Source organism: Micrasema longulum, unplaced genomic scaffold (assembly GCF_059751315.1).
Source record: "Micrasema longulum isolate JH-2025_06_02 unplaced genomic scaffold, ASM5975131v1 h1tg000380l, whole genome shotgun sequence".
In the NCBI taxonomy this organism is placed as follows: domain Eukaryota; kingdom Metazoa; phylum Arthropoda; class Insecta; order Trichoptera; family Brachycentridae; genus Micrasema; species Micrasema longulum.
The window spans coordinates 336,349-359,300 of NW_028277581.1; the positions used below are offsets into that span (position 1 = coordinate 336,349).

At 29.4% G+C, this 22,952-nt stretch overlaps 1 protein-coding gene across 1 annotated transcript in view; it reads right to left on the reverse strand.

The window, feature by feature from the left end:
* LKRSDH (lysine ketoglutarate reductase/saccharopine dehydrogenase) overlaps positions 1-15,908 on the reverse strand; it is a 194,143-nt gene extending 178,235 nt beyond the window's left edge. The window contains exons 1-2 of the mRNA XM_088225671.1: positions 15,874-15,908; positions 14,322-14,444 (exon numbers count right to left, since the gene is read on the reverse strand). Of these exons, the coding sequence (XP_088081797.1) occupies positions 14,322-14,444; positions 15,874-15,908 (158 nt within the window). The remainder of the gene's footprint in view (positions 1-14,321; positions 14,445-15,873) is intronic.
* Between the last annotated feature and the right edge of the window lie 7,044 nt (positions 15,909-22,952).

Below are 22,952 nucleotides of genomic sequence, written 5' to 3' on the forward strand. Positions count from 1 at the left end.
ATATATTTGTTTCAATTTTATTTTGGGAAAACAACCGCAAAACAGATTGTGCAAAATATTATAATTTTAGGCCGAAAATATATACTTATATTATAAATGCGGAAGCGTGTTTGTGTTTCCTTCGCGTCTCAACGGAGAGACCGATTGACAAAAGTTTTTGCATAGGGTAGCAGGAGAAGTGAGAAGTTAAATTGGATACTTATTTTTTATCCCGAATTAAAAACAAAAACAACAATGAGCATCAATATTTGAGAAACAGTAGGCGATAATGTGGGATGTCAAAACGAATCGATTTGAAATTAATTAATTCCATTTTTAAATTGACTTGCTTTATCTGTGGTTAGTTTGGTTTGCTTTTTGTTTAAGTTTTGTAGTAAAATTTCGGATTTGTAAACAGAATAACGATGCTACATCAAAATAGACCAATGGATCATCGTATTTCTTTCATAGCGATATTAGGAAGACCAACATACTTTCAATCCCCAGAAAATATATCATGCCATCGGAAAAATTCTTATCGATAAACGAAAACTTTTATTGATAAACAATACAACTAATAATTAACCTAAATTTTTTTTCCGTAATACCACGTGAGTGAAGCCACGGGAAAAGGCTAGTATAAAATATAATGCCAAGATCGGGAAACTGCTGAAAGAGCCTCAGGCCAAAGAGCTTACTGACTGCTTTCCTTACTGAAATTGATTACAAAGAATATGAGGGGTTAATGATAACTGATGAAATGACCCTCACAATAATACATATCGTGGGTATACAAGGAAAACCGGTTAACTGCAAAAAGCCAGTTTTGCGTAAATTGAATTTTAAAGTTTGGTCGTTCATTCAAAAACATTTTTTATATATTTTTTTAATATTTATTAATTATTATTCATGAAACATTTTTATACATTACAGAATCTATATATGTAATCAAAAAATAACAATTGAGTAAGATAAGAAAAATTAAATCCACATTTAGCTGATTTTCCTTGTGAAGAAATTTGTGCAGGTTGAATTAGCCGGTGACATTGTTTAACTGAATTTGAATTGAATCAAATTCAATATTGTCTTTATCTTCAGATAAAGCATCTATCGCATAAGCGGAAGTGGAAAGAAGTGAAATTCTTCGGGAATGACTCCTGTTTTTCATAACTTTAACAAGTCTTTTTTAACATGGTTTTTCGCTGTAGTAAGGATTCATTAATGCAGGTATTTTTACTTCAATTAAAACTAGCTAAACTCACATAGTATTTGTATTTATTTTTACTTGTAACTAAAATTTGGATGTGATATTGTTTTAGTAACGAAAACCAGACAAAGACACTTAACCGTTTTCTCTTGTGTATTCATTGTTAAAACATAAACTTCAATTGAAAAATAATAACTTAAAATCTTTTAGGTGATTTTCTTTGTAATGATTTGAGAAGAAATGTTCTTTAGAAATTTTTACAATTCCTAAAATACTATTCTCTGAAACTCAATTAATGGCGGTAATATCATTTAACCGATTAAACCTGTAGATAGAGGATAAAAATTTGAAGTTAATGGTATTTATAACTTAAATATGCCATAAATGTAGTTAACCGGTTTTCCTTGTATACCCACGATATTATGTTCATGTTTAAATTGTTGATTTTTCTCAATTTATTTTTAAGTTATTAGGTATTTTAACTATACAACCTCTTTTTTTATAGCGCTGTTTTTTTTATTATCTATTTTTTTTTTCTTAGATTTCGGTTATTTAACCTAGTTAGATGCTCAAAGTTACTTTATATAAGTGTTATAATTTTATGTATGATATAAAATAAGACATCAAAAAAGTTAGCATAAAATAAAGCCAATAAATCAATACACAAAAATACAAATTTAAAATCCGATGAAGTAATAAAAACACAAAAAATGTGAAAATTACTATTTGTTAATTAACAACCCTCATTTTGATTGAATCTTGCCCAAATCAATTCGCTGCAAAGTTTAATTCTTAGAACGAGCAAGTTCTGTGGTTTTATTTTTTTATTTTATTAATAAACTATCAAACTATGCCGAATTAAAAAATATATAATTTTAGGTACAGCATTATCAACGCCAATTTTGTAATTTTGAAAAAACCTTGAATTTGACGTCAGAAGTTTCCTTTGGCATATTTTGCTGATTAATTTTCGTTAACTGGAAATCTATCACAACACTATTTCAGTGGATGATTCGGAAGAACAAGTGATGTTGTTTTAATTCATCATTCAATGTCCACTCCCTAGTTGAAGCATATGGTGTCCACAAAGAGCCTCCCTGCATATCTGTAGGCTGCCAGCACCTGTGCGTCCTCCTAAGTCAGGTTTGCGTTTCGTAGTTCTGACAACTGCCAACGAACTGTCAGCAGCGGGCGTTTAGGGCGTCGAAAATCTGATGCCTTGTAAAGTAGGCAAGCGTGGTTACGGTTTTAATTAAACGTCGTTTTTATTTAAATCGTTATTTTTTTTTTCGTGCATTTTTCAGAAACTCCGCCGTTCAATTGAATGCTCCATTTTTTACTGTTAAGTACTGAACTTTCTGATTTCAACATTTTAAAACGTTTTAAAACGGAGAGCGTCAAAAATTACGACGTCACTTTTCAGGATTCCCATTTTTAATCAGGCATCGATCGACACGCAGACAGGTCACTGTTTAAAACTTTACTAACTCATTGACAGTGAAAGACAGGTATGTTTTGTTGACTTTCTTTTTAATGCTTATTCTGTTTTTTTTTTAATACGTAGATGGGTTGTTAGGGTTGATCCAAATATTTTGATTTTGGGGCCATTTTCAATAATTTGTAAATAACCTACTATTAAAAAAGAGGATAGTGACATATGACGTTGAAGCCATGGCAGATAGAGTCAGAATCAAACAAGTATCGAGGACTTTCGAAATGAAAACACTGAGGACGACTGCATGCAAAACTCTAAGAAATTGCGTGAGGAACACCAGAATAAGATAGATGGAGTAGACAACGAAAGAGAGGCTGGGACTGGCCACCACCAGACTTCTTTATATTGCACTGCATAATCACCATGAGCCAGTTATTGCGAAAGACCTATCAAAAAATTAAAGGACAGCTTGGAATTCCCCCAACAGGATGAGCGACCCTCTGGAGAACAGATCACATTGGTCAATGACAATAAAAAAGAAGAAGAAACCGAGAATCTAGTTGGAGTAGAGTGGGTTTTGACCCTCAAAACTCTTATCTGTGAGTCCGCAATACTATTTTTTTATTTTTTTATTTATATATTTAAACATTTTTACAGTTTTAACATTTCAATTTTCATTTTATTACTAAATCTAAAATCCCACCAAGCCACTATCTGTAGCTTGTTGGCGGATATTATATTTATACTAACGTATATAATACTATCTACTATCTACATTTATAAAAAACAATGAATTAACAGCCGGAAAAATCAGAATATACATGTATATACAAATAATATTATTTTTTTACTAATTTTTTTTCTCTTTTAAATACAAGAAAATGTATGAAAAATTAAAATATTTACAAATAAGCTTCTACTCCTAATCCAACTTTTTATCGAGTAGCCACTCTCTTATTTTGCTTTTGTTACATTGTGTGTTAAATTTAAGTTCTTTCGGCAATAAATTAAAAATGCTTGGTACAAAATATTTGAGAGTTTTATAACCTTACTTATTACATACTTTTGGTACTACCAAACCATCATTATACGTGGCGCGTGTATTATGATTATGTTTGAGAAGAGTTTTGAATGTATTACTATTAAATTGTTCTTAAATGATGCAAAACCACCGTCATCCTCGAACAAGCAGAGTTTTAAGTGTTTTGTGCAGAAGAACATTATCACTTATTTGTTCGTAAATCTCTGCTGGTACAATTCTCTTTACTATAGAGTACTGTAGACCCTGGATCATTTAAATATTAGTTTTAGTCGAATGACACCATGACTTTATACCATATCTTATTATTGATTCTACTAAAGATAATTTTTAGAGTGATTTAGGCAAAATAAAAGATAACTTATAAAAAGTACTCACAAGAGTCCGCAATAGGTCACAAAGTTTAAGTATATGACAATACCATTTAAAATTATCTTTATATATATAATTTCTCTGTACGTGTGATCTCACTGAACTCCTCCTAAACGGCTTAACCGATTTACGTGCGGTTTTCAGAGAAATATAGATCTTTGCGCTGTGCGTTTGTGTAGGTATTAAAATCTTCAATCTAATATGTAAAAATGAAGTAAGGAGCATAAATGGTTTATTCATCGATCTACCAGGGTTGCATTTGAATGCATGCATTTACAAAAAAATGGAAAGATGTTGTTTTTTTGTGTGTAAAAAAAGTATGTTTTTGAATGTTCACAAACAGCATTTGTTTTTTGTGGATTTCAATCAGATTCTTTGCTTAAATTTCTAATAATTTCTACCCATTTATTTATTTTTATTGGATTTTTAGTTATACTAAAATTATATAAAATTTAACCCATTTTTATAAAATAGTATTCTTACATAAGTACACCCCTTTGTTGGTGAGAAGATCGGAGTTTGACGTTTGCAAAAAGAATGCCATATTTGAAAAAATATTTATTTTATGTTTTTGAATTCAACCATAAACAAGTACCTGGGTTCCTATTTAAATTAAATATGTGAATCTTATCAATTTTTAGTTTTGAAATTCAACCACAAACAATTACCTAGGTACCTACTTATAAATAAAAAGTATTTTTCCAAGACAATAGCAGGCAAACCAACGTTCGGGCAGGACAACGTCTGTCGGGTCGGCTAGTGAACCATAAAAATACCCAAATACTTGTACTCCTCTACAAATTTTGTGAGATCACAATTACATGGGTTAGAGATACCATCATGTAAGCAATTTATACAATAAGCAATTATATTAGGCAAAACATATTTTTTGGCATGAGGAGATTTTATGTACAAGCATTGAGTCTTTTTTGCATTTATAATAAGACCATAGTTCTGTCGGGAATTCAGTTTTTCGATCCGATATCATTTCATAGAATACCTTCTCGGGCTCGACGTGAACCGGGAAATTCAGAAATCGAATCAAAAGAACCACCCTGTTTATTTTTAAATTAAATTATGATTTAATATCTTCTATTCCTTGCCCGGGACACTTGCGCACCTGACATTTTCTTTTTTCACCCAATCATCTGTTAACTTTATTATACGTAGACGGTATGGGGGGAGGAGACAGAGAAATATTAATTAATGATGCTCAGATAACGAAGGCTTATTATCTCATTCTAGATAGGCTCTCTGATCTCCTTTGTTATTTAATAAATTTCAATTATTTACATCGGAATAAATTTATTTCCCTATTAAATTATAATTAAAATGAAAATTAGAGCATGGTGCTTAGCCGTTATACGAATTTCGTATAATTACGAATGTGCCCATCTTAATAAGAAATATATTATTCAGACGGAGCTTTGATTTTTCGGGATAATTTTATTTTGAGGATACTCAAAATGTTATTGTTCATTATTTATTTTGTGATCCCTTTTCGTTTAATTTTGTTTGTCTTTAGGTTTTTTTCTCAATACTAGTACTTATCTTATTTGTTTCATCTTTTCAAGTCCTATTTTTTTTATTTCGCTTGCTGCGGCGTCATAAAAAAATATTGGTCTATACACATTTTGTTTTATATGATGAGCGTTTTTTTATAACTTTTTACTGTTTCTAAAATAAAGAAAACAGTATTATGGAGATCCGTAACCGTAATCGAAACTAGAGGATATCATATAATTGAAATCGACAGAAAATACTTTATATTTTCTTACCCGTATCCTTAATTAAATAATAATATCCCAAATAACACTAATTGATTATCCTCTTGGTGGAAATTTACTGAAACGTATTTTTTAATTAATGATGCTATGACACATTTAAGTAGACGTAGTTTAACAGGGAATTTAAGAAGCGGATTGTGAATATTAGATATGTATTTCAATAACAATGAGACTCATTCTTAAAAAAAAAACTTTAAATCAAGTATATTACTTATAGTACTAAATTTTAAAGAGTAAGGAATAGTTCTATAAGGTGTAGCCATCAAAAGTGATATACACACCATGAATAAGTACAAGAGTGTGTCCTCAAAGCTTATCTCGAGGTCTCTTCAAAGTACCTACAGCATAGATGTTTTGTTGATTGATTTGGTGTTTATTTTGTAGAACTCCATATTTAAACTTATAATTAGAAATCAAACCCTTATTTGAGTCTACTGAACACTTTATTATATTTTTACAAATATAAACATATAAAAATAAAAACTTCGTGACTATTGTTTCGCCTTATTAGGGCATTTTCAAACGAATGTGAAGATTATTTGGATTGAATGTCCTTATATAGTTATATAATTCAAAGTACTTAAGTAGAAAATAAAAATAATCTTATGAACTTTAGCATGTACATTAATCATAATTGAGGGAAAAACCAATGGTTAAGGGTGAGGCTAAGTGTTTAATATATAATGGGGAATTTAGGTATTTATATTTGAATTTCGGGGAAAATAAAACAAAGTAAGTATTTATTGACATACAAGTATGTATTGTGAGATAATTAATAAAGCTTTATAGTTTTGTAAATTTAGATAATTGTTGTCGAAAAAATATCAGTAATATTATAATAGGTTGCTCTTCATTTTAATTTTAAAACATGATTGAAATATTATGAGGAAATTTATATAAACATAAATGTATTATTTTACAAAACTTTTTTTTTTTAAGAATTTCTTATCAAAACAATTGTCACGAAGTTTTTATTTTTATATGTTTATATTTGTAAAAATAAAAATAAAGTGTTCAGTAGACTCAAATCAGTGTTTGATTTCTAATTATAAGTTTAGATGCTTTGTATTTTATTCAACCTGTAATATATACACATCGAAGCAAAAACATTTATTTTCTTAGGTCATGTTCAACTGGTTTAGGAACTCCCTGCACCGGCAAGCAAAAATCTTATATATATATATATATTTTTTATTATTTTATTTGGGAAACCAACAGTTCTACATACATATTTGTAGTAGGTAAAAGACATAGTGTATAAACTCAAAACCAATGACAGATTTCCACAAAGTATACAAAGTTAGTTAAGAAAACATATTACATATTATATAAATACATATATGTTTATACATATGAAAATATTATTTGCATGTACTCGTATATATTTTTAATAATCAAAGTTTTTTTTTTTTTTTAAGAACAGTAAGTTATTGTAAATTGGGTGGGATTAGGATAAGGATGCATGAAGAGAGGAAAAGGAGGGGAAGGGAGATGTACATATTTATTATTATAATGTCTGCTAAGTTACATAATGCATATTTAGTGTAAATTTTAAATTTGACATAGTGATGTTTGTGTAGTCTATATCTTTAAATTTTGTATTGTGAAAAAGTTCTACGAAAAAAAGCATTTTTAACATACGATGTTTTACTCATTGGTACATGAAACAGGTGGTACCGTATACAAATCCTGGCTGGCACATGTATTGTTATTAAACTAAGTAGTTCTGCACAGTCAACTATTCCTGTCATAATTTTGTGAAGCAGTAGTTGGTCCGCACACACTCTGCAGTATGATTTATCACGATATGTATTTATTTATTTATTTAACTATTGTAGTTAGCATTATTTGACGGGTTGTTTTACCCATTACGTAAAGTAAACTGTAAATATTAGATATAATATCACCAGGAATGACAAGGAAATAAATAGTTACACCTAGTAGATGCTTGGATTTGTACTTCGAAACTCTAGACCTTTTAATAATACAACTGCCATACGCATATTGTATGATACTCTTTTCCGCAGTATACTAGAATACTTAATATAAATTTTAATAGAAAAAATATAAAAAATATCTTCGTTTTTAAATACATTTTTTTCCACCGACCGGTTTCAAAGCTAAACAAGCTTTTTTCTCAAGATACATTTAACTAATGAATTCTTTCCTATTTTATTTTATCAGTATGCTGCCAATGCAATGAATAAATCAAGTCTTTTTTAAAAAGGGTGGTAATGTGAGATGAATACGTTCGGAAAAACTTAAAGAAACTTTAATATTAGAGTAAAAGAACACTTAAGGTGCCTTAATATTAATATTTTTTTCGAATTTGCAAACAATCTGATCCATCCATACCGTCCTTTCAAGAAAAAAGGATGATTTATTTATTGCATTGGCAGCATATTGATAACATAAAATAGTAAAGAATTCATTAGTTACATATACCTTGAGAAAGATGCTTGTTTAGCTTTGAAACCGGTCGGTGGAAAAAAAAATAGTCGTTAAAAAAAGGCTGTTTTATTTATTTTATTATAATGAATAACTACAAAGTTAGTACTTTAAATATAAAATTTATGTAAGTTTTAAAAATCACCATTCATATTCATAATTCACCGAAAGAGATCAGTTTGTACGAATCCAAGTAAGTCAGAATTCATCCATCATTAGTGCAATTCGCTTGCTGAATATAATATGAGCATATTTTTCAGTATATTTAACATACCTGTCGGATAAACGAACCTGATGGCTTTCAAAAATAATTTCGAGGCTTCTAAAAAGTTTTGTAATAATTTCGGCGAATTGATCATGTCCAATCAATTTAATCCCAGTTAGCGAAAACTTACTTCACCCTTTTTCTGAATCCAGTAAAATTTGTTTTATGTACTTCTGGATTACCTCCTTTCAACACAAAAATACTAGGCTACTAGATTGCAGAGAGCTCCTTCGGGCAGCTTTTTCCGATCAGCAACGACGATTTTTTCCATATGTGTGGGCACCGCCAAGAATATCCTCGGATGCGGGTGGTGGGCAAGCCACTGTACATTTAACATGATAAAATAAAGTACATTGTACAATTATGCCAACGACCTTTCAGAAAAAGAAAAATGCTTTTATGTACTCAATAATCCAGCAAACAAAAAAAATAAAATAAAATAATTATTTGATGTCTCGAAATCCTTATCTAGTCATATTAGAAGAGAAAAGTTATTCTCATTCCAGAATCTTGTTGTTACGAATTCGTTTGTTTCGTATTAGCTATGGCTTAAACATTATTTGAATATTTTTTGTCTCGAAGTTCAAAAGAATATGTCTTTTGTATTCTAAGACGATTTGTTTGCGCAGATATAAATACAGCTCTGAAAGCTTTCCATTGAAGTTAGTGGACATTATAAAGTAAGTATATGAACTAGGTAGATTAAGCTTTGAATACAAAGATTTCTCAATAAGAAGTTAAAATGGAAAGTTGAACGACAAACAGTCGTATCAAATAAAATAAATTAAAATCCAACCATATTATGAGTTTTTGTTTGTTTTTAGATTTATTTAAAACTGCTCATGAGAGAGATGAACTATTTTGTTTATACGTGAAAATGACATTATTTGTTTGAAATTTTTTATTTTCTTGTAATAGGTGTAATATTGGTTGCGCCCATTTTTCCAAATTTAAAATTGAGAACCAAAAGTATTAATTTTACGTCATTCGAAAAAAAATTTTCTGTTCTACAATAAATTAAGTATTTTTTATGAATATTTTATTTTATTTGATTACAAACCTTCAATATGGAATGTCTAGTTGGCGAAAGTGAGCATTTTCAACACCTTCTTTTTGCGTTTAATCTAGTGAGTAAAACTGTCGAAGCTGCTCGCGATATTTGTGCTGTGTATGGCGAAACGTAAAGATATTATGAATTATGGACTAATTTGATGTAGAATAATGAAGGAGAATATATAATTGATCAATTTGTTGCAATTTTTCTTTTGTTGCGTGCTTTTTTTCTAATTTGGAATAAAACGGAGAAAACCTATGTAAACTCCCAACATGTTAAACTTAATGACTCTCCAGGGGCTTAATCCAGTCATTATCTACAAAAATTTGACATACTCGAAATATTATTCAATGAAATATGCAAACTTCGCTTACCGTGCTTAAAGTCATGTGTTTGACTCCTGGCAATATTACTGTTTTTAATAAAACATAAAATAAATACTGAGTACAGAGACAGCTTATGGTGACACAACCGAGAACGACTCATGCCTTTAAACTTGCTACGACTCAATAGAAAATCCGTTTTTAGTTAAGGGCTGGCTACCTGGCCGCAAACAACACAGTAAAACAACGCCAGGCTACCCACTTCCGCCGACTGAGCGCACAGGCCTCCTCGGTCAAGACGCCGTAGCAGGCATTTAATTCACTTCGTAAAGTCAATCCAATTTTTGCGTGGCTAAATTAACTTTCAGTATTGTCTACATATTTATCCCAACTGTATATTTTAAGTAACTGTTATATTCAAACAAGAATTTCGTTTGTAACTAATTTGTTCATATCATACTTATTTTATATGATAGTTCTTACGATATTTTTTACGTGATGCGATTTATTTATTTATTTGTTCTTTTACAATTTATGTATTACTTTTTTTACTAAAGAAAATTTTCTCGTACTGTTCAATGGGTGATTTGATTTGATTTCAAACTTTTGTTTTTATAAAAAAAAATATTCGTTTATAATTTTTTTTATTTTTAGTGGTCGTTTTCTCTTAAACGTGTATGAAATACATTTTTTCTGTAGATACGAATTGGAATTTTCGATTTACTCTGTTTTATTTTTTATCTTGTTTTGATTACATTTATGAGCACTCACTATTTTTTTTTTTTTTTTTTTTTCTTATATTTGAAATATATTCAAGTAAATTGCTATTCTTTAAATTTAATTTTATTATTTAACTCTAGTTTCTTACTTTAAAAAAAAAAAAAACATAAATCTTTAAAGTATTTTTTGTGTTTATTATTTTATACATACTGTATTATGTATGTACTCTTTTTATTTGATTATTAATTAAAACTTATGTCTGAGCACCCGATGACAAACTATTATTGAATATTTTATCGGGACGAAATATATTTTAATACTTTGTTTTCTTTATAATGTATTATTTTTGTAATAATGTGTAAATTTTATTGAATAAAGGCTCTATGAAAAAAAAAACCTAAATTTATAAAGAAATTTTTTAACCGAAAAATGAAAACAAAATATTTATATTTTTTAAATATTTTAAATGCCTTTTTAATCAACAACGTAGTTCTTATACATATTAGTGAGTTGTATTTAAATCGCAATCACCTTTTGGCGCAATTTTTTTCCCAGAATTTGTATACGACCAACGTTGGTTTAAAAAATTTATTTGGCCGTTAAAAAATGTGTTTAACAATTTATAAATGGAGTATATGTGCATTGTTATTATTTGAGCACACATTAGAATATATAAATGCGTCTCCTGCTTTAAGATTCAAAATAAGAATAACATTTAAATAAAGCAATAAAACTAATTAAACAACTTTGGCCGAAATACTGGCTTGAAATTTACGAGTAAACATTATTAACTAAATCACAAGGGGCGTGTAAAAATCCAATATATTATATTCATAAGGAAATGCACGAAGTAGGATATTTTTTTCTAAAATAACGAATATTTATTTCCAACTTTTCGAACATGATCAACATAGCGTATCATTAGAATGTTTCGTGTATTTTTGTAAAAAAAAATAGTTACTTTTTAGATACGTTACTTTTGTTTGTAAACTTGGATTAATAAATGTCTAGAAAAGTTACTTTGAACTGACATTGCAAACGACATTTAGAAAAATGTATTTTTTGACGAATGTAGTAAACAGAGTTCAATTAAATTGACTTGTCAATTAAAACGACACTTCCCAGGGACGTGCAGTAATCTAACATTATTTCGGTTCAGATAAGTAACATTAATCAAATTAATATTTAACCCCTCAATGCCTAATTTTTCTTATTTTAACCAAAAACATATTTTTACATATGTTTTTTTATAAAAATACTGGGAAAAATACAGCTAAAGTTATTTTTTTAATCTCCTGGCAGTCACAATTATTATGACAATTTACCAATACCTAGACTACACTGGCTAGGTAACGAGTTTGGTAAAGTTTACATATTTTGTCAGTCTATATAATTATAGGTTTAGTATTCAAAAGGTCATAAATTAATTTGTATAAAATTTCTACATATTGTTATTTATTTAATTTTTTTTCTAATATGTCTCTATAATAGTGTATATACCTTTGTGTATGTACATGTATATACATAAATGTGTATGCATGCATGTATGTATATGTGTGTGTGTATGTATGCATATACATGTGTATGTAAGTGTGCGTGTTTTTTATATGTATTTTTTTAAAATATGTTTCTATATACCCATTTACCTATGTTGGTACATTTCCTTATTTTTACTTAGTATTGTATCTTTTAGTTTTTCTTATGTTATTTTTAATTTTAACTAAATGTACATACTTATGTTTATCTGCTGCACTTGAATGTATTTCTAATAAATGTTAAAGCCCGTAGGGCGTTTAAAAATAAAAATTAATTGTTAAAAAAGTTCAATTTTTTTAGTTTCAATTTCATATTTTAGTTTATGTGAATATTATGCTATATCGGGCATTAAAATTATAAAAAATACAATGTCAGAAAATTAAGAAATAACTATGCTTATGAATATCTTTTTAACTCTTGTGTGGCTGTGATGACACACTAATCGACATGCAATACAAGACTTGCCGAAGAATGATGTCCGCAAATACAGCAGTACATTCTGTATTAGAGAGAGCACGAAGATTTAACACATAATAAGAAAAACAGAGACTCTGTTCTGTAGCCGGTGTTGTGTAAAACAAATTAAGTTGGTTGTTGACAGTGTTTATGATCGGCGAATTCATGTTTTTTTTTTGTATACCAGGGCTTATTAATATGTATTTTTTTATAAATTATGAAAAACGAATTATTAAACTGTATGTCCCCATGTTTTTTTTTCAAATATCTGAGCTTAAGAATAGTCCGTCTTTTGCTTGTGGTAACACGATGTTACATCACCGTGCGTAAGAGGGTTTTTTACCACAGTCTTAAAAGAGTTAATAATTAAAGTTGCGGAAACAATTATTACTTCACATATCTTGAAAAAAAAAAACAAAGAAATCACCCTTTGAACTTTAGCTAAATTACACTTTTAACAGAAAACGTGCGATCGTGTCGAAAATTTTTACCCTGGTGGCGGCTTTTTGACATAAATTATAATGGCTAGTACGAGTATGCATACAATATAATAAACTAGTCGTCAAGTGATAAACATGTTTGAAATCACTTTTATACACTTATTATCGGAATGTAGCTAATTGTCTACATTGAGCATTGTAGAATTCAAAGTTATCCCTGACGTGACATCACTAAAACAATGTCGTATAATGATTGAAATCAAAAACATATTTTATTCCATTGTTAAAAGCATGTTTGTTGATTTTTCGTTTTATAAGTATAGCTATGTATTTATTTTGTATAAAATAACTTTTTTAAATTTCTAATCGGTTTCAGAAAACGACTGTCCGTTTTTCAAGGTTTTAAAATAAACAAACACTAAATATTTTTAATCTTACCAAACAACATGTTGATAATCATAAAATATGTTTTAAAAAAATGTATCCATATGACCAATACAAAACATAAAAAATCAGAAAAACAACATACAAAATAGCATATTTCATTTGTAAATCAAACTGTTTTTTTTTAATAACTAACCCGCTAAGCCTCTTCTATAGAGGATTGTCAGCAGGTGGGAAATATGATATGGAAGCAAGTTATGTAAAAAACACCACAACACCCAGACCAATTAAGGAAAAATCTTTTTTGACTTCTTCTAGCAACTGGCGGGAATCGAACCTGAAACCCCAGTTTCGCAGTTAGCTACCTAGCAAATCGCGCCACGGCACCTGTTGACGCGTTCATACAAAACAAATAAATAAATCACGAGGACACCAGAAAGCATTTAAAGATAATTGAACTGAAAGAGAGTAAGATTAAAAATAAAACTAAAAATTTTATTTGTAGAGTTTGTCCAAATGTCCACTGACAAAGGCTGATTTACAACGCATACACAACGTGTCACATTTTGTAGGGTGAACCCGGGCCGGTGGATTGGCGTGGTATGTGTGAAAAGGGCCATAACATAAAGTATATATATTTGTTAAAATTAAAAAGATGCTTCGAAATGCGTCAGACCCCTTAGCACATCATACCTTTGTTTCGTACGTTCATTATAACGTTATCAAAACCGTTCTTCGCTCAAATCGCTAAATAATTTGTCAATAGTATATGTTGTTAACAGTCAAAAGTATCATCATACTTTGCATTGTAAAATAAATACTCGTACTTACGTACACTTGCGTATTTTTTTACGTATAATTTGATTAGGTACGTACCTTTTTGTGTCCTTATTTCTGTTAGCATCGTACAGACAAAATGGCGTGTCGATAGTCGTACACTCGTTCATGAACTCTATCGAGCCACCGGGGTCAGCTGAAATATCGCAGATTGCCAGCATTCTAAAAAAAACAAACAATTTCATTGCATTACATTTATTGGTGTGACAACACTGATTATGATGAAAATATTCCATCATTTTTTTCCAAATAATAATTTGGCAGGTATTTCTCCTAACTTTTATCGACTTAATCGACTGAGTAAAATATTTTAATTCGACGAACACCGTTAACGGTACTACTTCTATTAACGGTAATAGTATAAATCGTTTAAAAGCTTAATTAAAGTCGATGAAAAAGTTTATTCATTTATCTTGCAACGATTTCTCTATTTTATTGTGTATTCAGCATGCCTTATGCTCTTATTGTATCATTAAAGTATTTTTCGTTATTTACAATTTATTACTTTTTGTTTTGGACTTAATATTTTGTTTATTTTTATATATTTTCTTTATTTATTTTTATTTAGAATACAAATAGATGCATCGATAAAATGATTATACATAAAGACTGTAGGGTTCATGCTCCGTAATCAATGACACACACGTGCTAAAACGTTTCACCTGAAAAAGTGTAATTTATTTATTCATTTAAAATTACACTAGTATAAATATTAATGAACTTATTAAGGCTTTTTAGGCTATACCCGAGTCAAGCCACAATAAATAACAATAAAAATACATAGTAAAATTAATTAGATCAAATTATAATGACATAAAATAACAATCTAGAAAAAAAAGGTAAATGTAATAAATAATAAAATTCCAAATAAAACAATGCAAAAAAGAAATAATAGATATAGATAATCAGAAATAATTTTAAAAATATAAATTATACATATTAAGAATCACAAATAAGCAAATATACTAAATAATGGTATCATTAAAATCAACAAAATAATAGTTAAATATAGTAGTATGAAAAAAAAACAAAACAAGAGTATCATTGAATTCATCAGAAAAATAATATATATATAAAAACTTAATTGAAATGATAATTGAGATATGTTTTCTAGAAACTCACTCAATACTATAGTAAGAAATAGGAGCAATAAATCATATGCCAAATAAATGTACGTACTTAATTAAATTATACAAAAATACATTATGAAAAAACATAAAATTATCAAGACATACAAAAAGCAAATAAAAGTAAAAGTATGGAAGGAAAGCAGATTTGTAAATTTTTGCTAATCTCGAACTTTAAAAAAAATAAGGATGTAATGATTGAAGAAAAAAATCTCATGGTTTTCTATAGAATCCAATAAACATATTGGTATGCAACTCTAACAGTATTGCACATAAATTGGGAGCATCGTTCTGCAGTAATTTCTCATCGTTTTTACCATAAAGAAATGAACTACAAAGGAACGTTGCCTATAAAGAGACCACAGGACGCAAAGCTAGTCTGTCAGCCCAACAAGTTCAGTAGACCAGTTAAAGGTAATCAGTCCAGTTTACTCAGGTCTAGAATATAGTTCAAGAGCAGTTACTTCAACTCCTTATCGCCGTAACGCTCGCCTGACATAATTCATTATTTATTCGCCATGTAATAAATACGCATTAAACAGCAACCTCGTGTTTTCTCTGTAGATCTCTAACTGGGGTAAGAACTACAACTCTAAAACTACTAAAATCCTACATTGGTGACCCCGACGTGATCTGAACACGCAACTTCGGACTATTCAAATATATATATGTAAAAATAGTAGGGCCTGCCATCCGATAACATGTTTTTACTTAATTTTAATAAAAGAAAGCGACAAAGGTTCATTTAAGTCACCAAAAGATAAATCCCATAATTTTGCTTGTCAAATCTAAAATACCATAATCATTGCATGGCAAATATCAACACATGGCAGAAATGAAAATAGTTGGATGTTCAAACTAGACAAAATGGTTCTCCATCTCTGTTTCAATTAGTGGTTTTTAATAACTCCCTAGGGTGTGAAATCTAATTCTTATATACAAAAATTTAGACGAATTCAAAATACTGTTATGTTGCATTCAAAATATCTATTTATTAAATATTTTATAACAATCTTGTCTGGAATCGAAAAGAAGAAAACTTATTTGAGCAAATCAAATGCATTAATTTTTGTAGTAGGTATGAGATGAGATCAGCTTATCAATATCGTCATCATCAAATGCCTGTCCATATCTGATGGTGGTTTTAGTCACCTGGTACACGTTAAGGTGGTAATCGGTTTTACGTTTGGAACAATAAAATATTACAGAATTAAAAAAAAATTTAATCAATATTTTTCTGGCATGGATCTGAAAAAGCAAATGCCGTTAGTCATAATATTACGCTGGAGTAATTATTTATCAATTTTACGGCGTTGTGATGAACTCTTTGACTTCTTTGATTTCTTTGAAAACGAATGTAAATTAAAAATATGACCATATACGTATTTGTATATAAAATACTCAATTATACAAGCTCACATATTTTTATAATTGACATCGACCCTTCCCAAAACGTTGGTAAAAAAATACGAAATCTGACGTCGGCCTTTTTAGATCCAAGCCACAGTTTTCATGTCAACCTTGCCAATAATCGAACCCGGAATCTCAAGCATAGTACGCGAACGCAGTAACCGCTACACTACGAGGCGGACTTAGTATTATATATTTTAATCTTAACGTTACCATTGTGAGTTGAAAATTAAAACTCACAAAAATATTGGTAAATTTAAATTAATTTGGGTTATGATTTCATCAAAAAATTTCGGTGTAGCAAAATACTGCTTGAAACTGTAGACAGATAACTTTTTTTAGAAAATATCATATTTTTAAATCAGTTTTTTCAAACTCAGTCATCCAATTTTTCATGTCCAAGAATTACATAAAAATTCATACATCATTAATTTTGAAATTTTCTGTATCCAGCTCTCGAAAAGAAAATGAAAAAGACATTAGAGTCACTCTTTTATCTCTTGTGCCAAAAATTATCTTCGATTGAGATCCAGTTCCGGGGAATTAATCAAAATATTGGCGTGTGCCTATTATTATTAGTTCCCATATCCAAAATTCGAGCTCACGACTCGTTAACTATATCGTTGATTTATGACCTGTATGAGGGATTACACCCCTATTCCTACTGGTGGCTTTGTATATTGGAAATAAGGGGTGAACATTACATGTTTTTTTTTTTACTTTAAGAACAAAACATCACTACGATATAACAATTCTAGCATTTTAACAGCGAGTTTTAAATTTTTTTTAAATGTATTATTTAATTTAGTACTCACTATTTTGCACATTATTTATTACTCTAATTTCTTGCTGTAGTATAGAGTGATTTGATTGAAACCATATCTCAATTATCATTTTTACATTTTTTTGTATCATCTTCTTTTGATTTCAATGATACTTTTATTTTGTATGTTTTTTTTCAAATGTTACTAAATTTGTACAATTTGTATTTTAATATTTACACCTGTTTATTTTTTATATTATCTTCTTCGGAATTTTATTGTTTATTATTTATACTTAGTTTTTCTGGATTGTTATTCTATTGCCTCACATGTTATTATAATTAAATTAATTTAACCATGTATTTTTATTGGTAGTTATTGGTAATTATGAGGACTTAACACAGACACAGCCCAAAAAGCCTTAATAAGTTCATGAATAAGTGAGCGAATGTATTTTGAATGAACAAATAAATAAATAAAAATACTTTTTAAAATTACGTCAAATATTACGAGAATCAATTCCAATTCTTGCTTAGACACAAAATTGATTATTGTTTTTTGTAGACATTTATAAAAAAACTCTATAATCAATGGGTGTAGATAAAAAAAAATTACAAAATGATAGGTTTTCTTTTTATTTATATATGTAGAAGAAACTCGTTTTCATGATTACTTAAAGATTTTAATTTTATGGGCCATTTTCAACCAGTCATAAATAAATTATTTTAAAAAAAAATGGATTTTAGTTGTGGTAGAACGGGGTGCGAACTTTGTACCACTGATCCGTGAGCCCGTGTCATATAGCCACGGGACTACCAACCGGTTCAAATCAATCCCAGTTATTTTTAAACGCATTCGCCTTTAGGGCAAACAACAATAGAGCGACACTGCGCGACGCGTTGCAGATTAAACAAACCTCACCATGGCTGCGATACACGGATCAGCACTAAATACACAATTTTGCAGCGCTGCAACGCTGAAGTACAGTGACGCTCTACTGTGGATAAATCGTTTACAGCATTCTTAATGTAAATTATATTTTTTTACAAGTTTTATGAGTAACATTTTTTACATGGGGTGAGTTTTCAAATTTATGAACTGACAAACAATATAAACTATTTTTCATTATCGATGTCTGTTTCTAATGAAAAACAGCATGTGTATTTCTATATATAAATATATATATAAATACGTTTATGATAGTCTGTCATTTATAGACTCGATAACTACCGGACCGATTTACATGTGGTTTTTTGCAAAATAATTCAATTCACGTTGTTTGTAAATAATAATATGCTCATTGGAAAAAAGTTAGGAGCGAATATGTGTTTTTCATCGATTCTCCAGGGTTGCATTCGACTGAAATGCATATTCCAAAAATATTGGAGAATGTGGTTTTTTTTATTTAAAAAGTTTGTATTTTAACGTTTACAAATATCAATTATTTTTAATGAAAACTGAATTGAATTTCCTTGCGATTTCTTAATTTCCACGTATCAACTTATTTAAATGGATTTTCAGTAATGCTTAAATAATAAACTGACGTTTGATACATTTTTGAAGAACGGATTCTTACACAAAATGTACCACTGTTAGTAAGTAGCGCAGAGTTTGACATTTGCAAAAATAATTCTGTATTTGAAAATTAATAATTTTATTTTTTGGAATTCAACCATATAAGTACTTAGGTACCTACATATCAATGAGGTACCTAAGTACGTATATGGTATTTTTATTTTTATCTTACAAAGTATTTTTCCTTTTATCCGGACAGTTTTTTCATTCTTTAGCGACTCATTCATTTTTATTTTATTATTATTTATTTATTGACACACTTATACAGTCCATTCTAACAATAAAAAACACATTTTCTTTTACTCAATACAGGTACAAATAAAATAAAATATAACTTAATAAAATTAAAGCTAGAAAAAAAAATTATTACTACCCCAAGACTAGATCTGGTCTAACTATGTTCTTTCGTTTTTTTTGGTTTCTAATCAAATATCATGGTCACGTCAAAACTCGGCTAGCGGTTAAAGAATGACTAAATTCACGTTGAGCATAATTGAGTGTCATAATTTAAGGATGCTCAGGGCAAAACGCGGTCTGATTGTTCTTAATCAACACTTATTTACGTATTTACTCCATGAATTATGGCTCTAGAGCAGTGATTTTTGCATCATTTTGATTTGAAAACGACAAGGATTCTTTAAAAAAAAATATTAAATAAAAAACTAACCTTCATCACAAACATATAAGTAGCTCGAAAAAGTCAAAAATAGATTATATTTACGAAAAAACGTTTGTTTAACCAGCTTATAGCAGGCAAGCCAACGTTTGGGCAGGATAACATCTGTCGGGTCCGCTAGTAATACAAATATACGTAAATTCAATAAATTAGTAAACAATACAAATAATATTAATTTATATCGCGGCTGCCTCCTTGGTGTATTGGTCAAGATGCCTGACTCACACACGGAAGGTTCCAGGTTCAATTCTTGATGAGAACAAAGTAAAATTAAAAACGTGATTTTTCTTAAGCCTGGGTGTTCTGTGATTTGATCAACCACTGTAATTGGGCCTCCTGGCCTGTTGTGGTGCAAAAATAAAATGAATTTAAAAATAAACCAAAAATAATATCGTTTATAGAGCAATGTGGTTATTTTGAAATCATGTAGTATTTATTGCCCAGCATTTTTAAATAAAAAAAACCGTATAAAATCAAAATTTAAATTTAAACCATATGATATTTTTGGCAACCCTGTTTCAGATACAACCGATAGAAAATGCGGCCTGAATTTTAACATCCCCCGCACTCTCCGACCCCGCGTTAACAATAATAGATCAGTCATTGTCTTGGGTAGGCCTTCTTCCGAGCCTTCAAAACACTACACAAAAGGATAGAATTAATTTTTCATGAACACAAAAGAGGCGAGTCACTTTATAAACAACTTGTGTTCGTGTTTTTTTTTGCGAAAACTGTATAATATCAGGCCCTTATGCAAAAACTCAAACAGTATCTGCATTCATTCAGTAACTCATGAATCTGTACACGACTCTGCATTTCAGAAATTATTCAAAGCGACGTTTGAATTTACAATTTTCCCGTTTTTGCAAAGTCATCCCACCCGCATAAATCGGCTTGTCGGCCATGTTGTTTAAAACTAGGTTTCTATTCAAAGTTCGTTTAGTTCAAGTTAAATACATTTTTCTCTAATTTACGTCATATTTTATTAGTCTTATTTTCAAAGGTTTTAGACCAACAAAGTAAAAATCTATTGTGACGAATTTCCGTGAATATTTCTTGCCTTTATTCTCTAATCAATAAAATATTTGTTTTGTGAGGGTATTAAATTAGAAATTACCAGCAAAAACGAAAAATAAGTTATTGATGCCAAAAAAACTGTTCATAAAAACCTACCTATCTAAAATAATAGCGTAATTCAAAACCATCTCTAAGTCTTGCAAAACAGATTTCAATAATACTACTTGATACCGCAAATTTAGCATTCTTCATCGAGTTGGTGAAGCATAATTTAAATCTCACAATTCTTTTTCCCACGTTTTTCACAAATACCTCAGTACTCCTTCAATGGAGATTTCTAAGTTTGCTTTTAATACCCTTGTATATCAAACCAGAAATGTTTCTATAGCAAGACAAAACTCTGTTATGATTGACGCAAGAGAGTAGTTTCACAAATCAGCAATAACTTAAAAAATATTTTCAATATTACTTGCTAATTTTAACAATACTCATAAAATAATTATCGATGCATAAAAAAACTACTTTTATGCATAATTTTCGGGTTTAAATACGAACACATACAAAACGGCTCGCAGTTGGCGTTACGTCACTGTGACGTCACAATTCATGCCCACCTAGTGCACTTCTAACAAACATTGCATTGCACGGTAACGCAAAACTTGCCGGTGTCCCATAGGGTGTGAAATGTCTCGTTTTCAAGTAATTCAAAATATGAGTATTTCGACTCATTATAAAAAAAATATCTGACGTCACACGAAAACAATAAAAATAATACCATTAGTTTCGCAACTTATTGTTAATATAAAAATAAAAACAAAAACATCGTGAAAACACCCTGTTACATATTTTACTGTTGCCTGATTGGAATTGCCCAAATACCCAGCCTTCAAACTTTTTACAATCATTGTTCCCTGTCACAGACTGGTAAATTCAGGTCTCTCTCATAAAATTACATTACAATCGTTGAAGTAAACGCTCATCGAACTGTAAATATTAACCTAAATACATTTCTATCCGTGAAATTCTTTTTGAGCGTTTTTATTTTGTATTCATAAACCAAATATATCGATGACTGGGAGAAACACAATTTAATTACTTTTCTGGATATTTTGAAAAACAAATTCCTTTTAAATATCACTAGTACAAATCGTCGCTACGGTTTGTTTTTGTCCAACTGACCAAAACACAAATCTGCAGAAATAAAGCTTTAAAGTTTTATTTACGAAATTGGCCTAAATAATAACAATTAATATATAATTATATAATTAATTAGATAGATAATTATAAAAAAAAACCCCTTAAAATTATTTTTTTTAATAATAAATAAAAGCTTTCTCAGAATTCCTGCACAATTAACTCTTTTTCCTTAAAAATGGTCAGTTGGACAAAAACGAACTAAAGCGACGAAATGTCAATCAATTTCAATAGTTTAGTTTGACTTTTATTAACTAACTTAACTCGTTTGTCTTGAATGAAAGTAACATCTTAAATTGTGAGGAAGTTTTGGGTTTTTTATGTATTTTTATTTAGTTAGTGACTATAAAATAAAATTTAATTTAAAAAAAAAACAATACGTGTATCGTATTATCAGCGCAATGTTTTTTTTTTTAATTACTTCGCACTTAACGTCACAAGTTCTCGTAGGCTGATTGGTGAGTTGGCTTCTTTAAACCAAAAATCGGTCATATCACTCTTTCGTTGGTTTATCCGAGTGAACTTGTGACGTAGTTCAAATAAGTTCATTTTTATGATTTTTTTCATGCATTCTCGAGAAACTTTGCCATACAATTCAATGCTCTAATTTTTACCGCGTGTGAGAAACCATTTTATTTATTCAATTTTTTGTAGCACTGAACTTTTTAATTGTGTGTTTTTCTCGTGTATGCGTTTTATTGAAAAATTACAAGTAGAGGCGCGTTTTTAGGGTGTAAACCACATTGAAAAGAGGAAAACGGTTAGTCTTGCAAAATAGAGGCTTGAAGTATTTATTTTATTTACTGAGACATTTAATGTAATATAATTTAGGTTATACGGTTATCCCATAACACGAGTTTTTTTTATATTTTCAATTAATATTGGTTTGATTATAATCACTCTGTCTGAA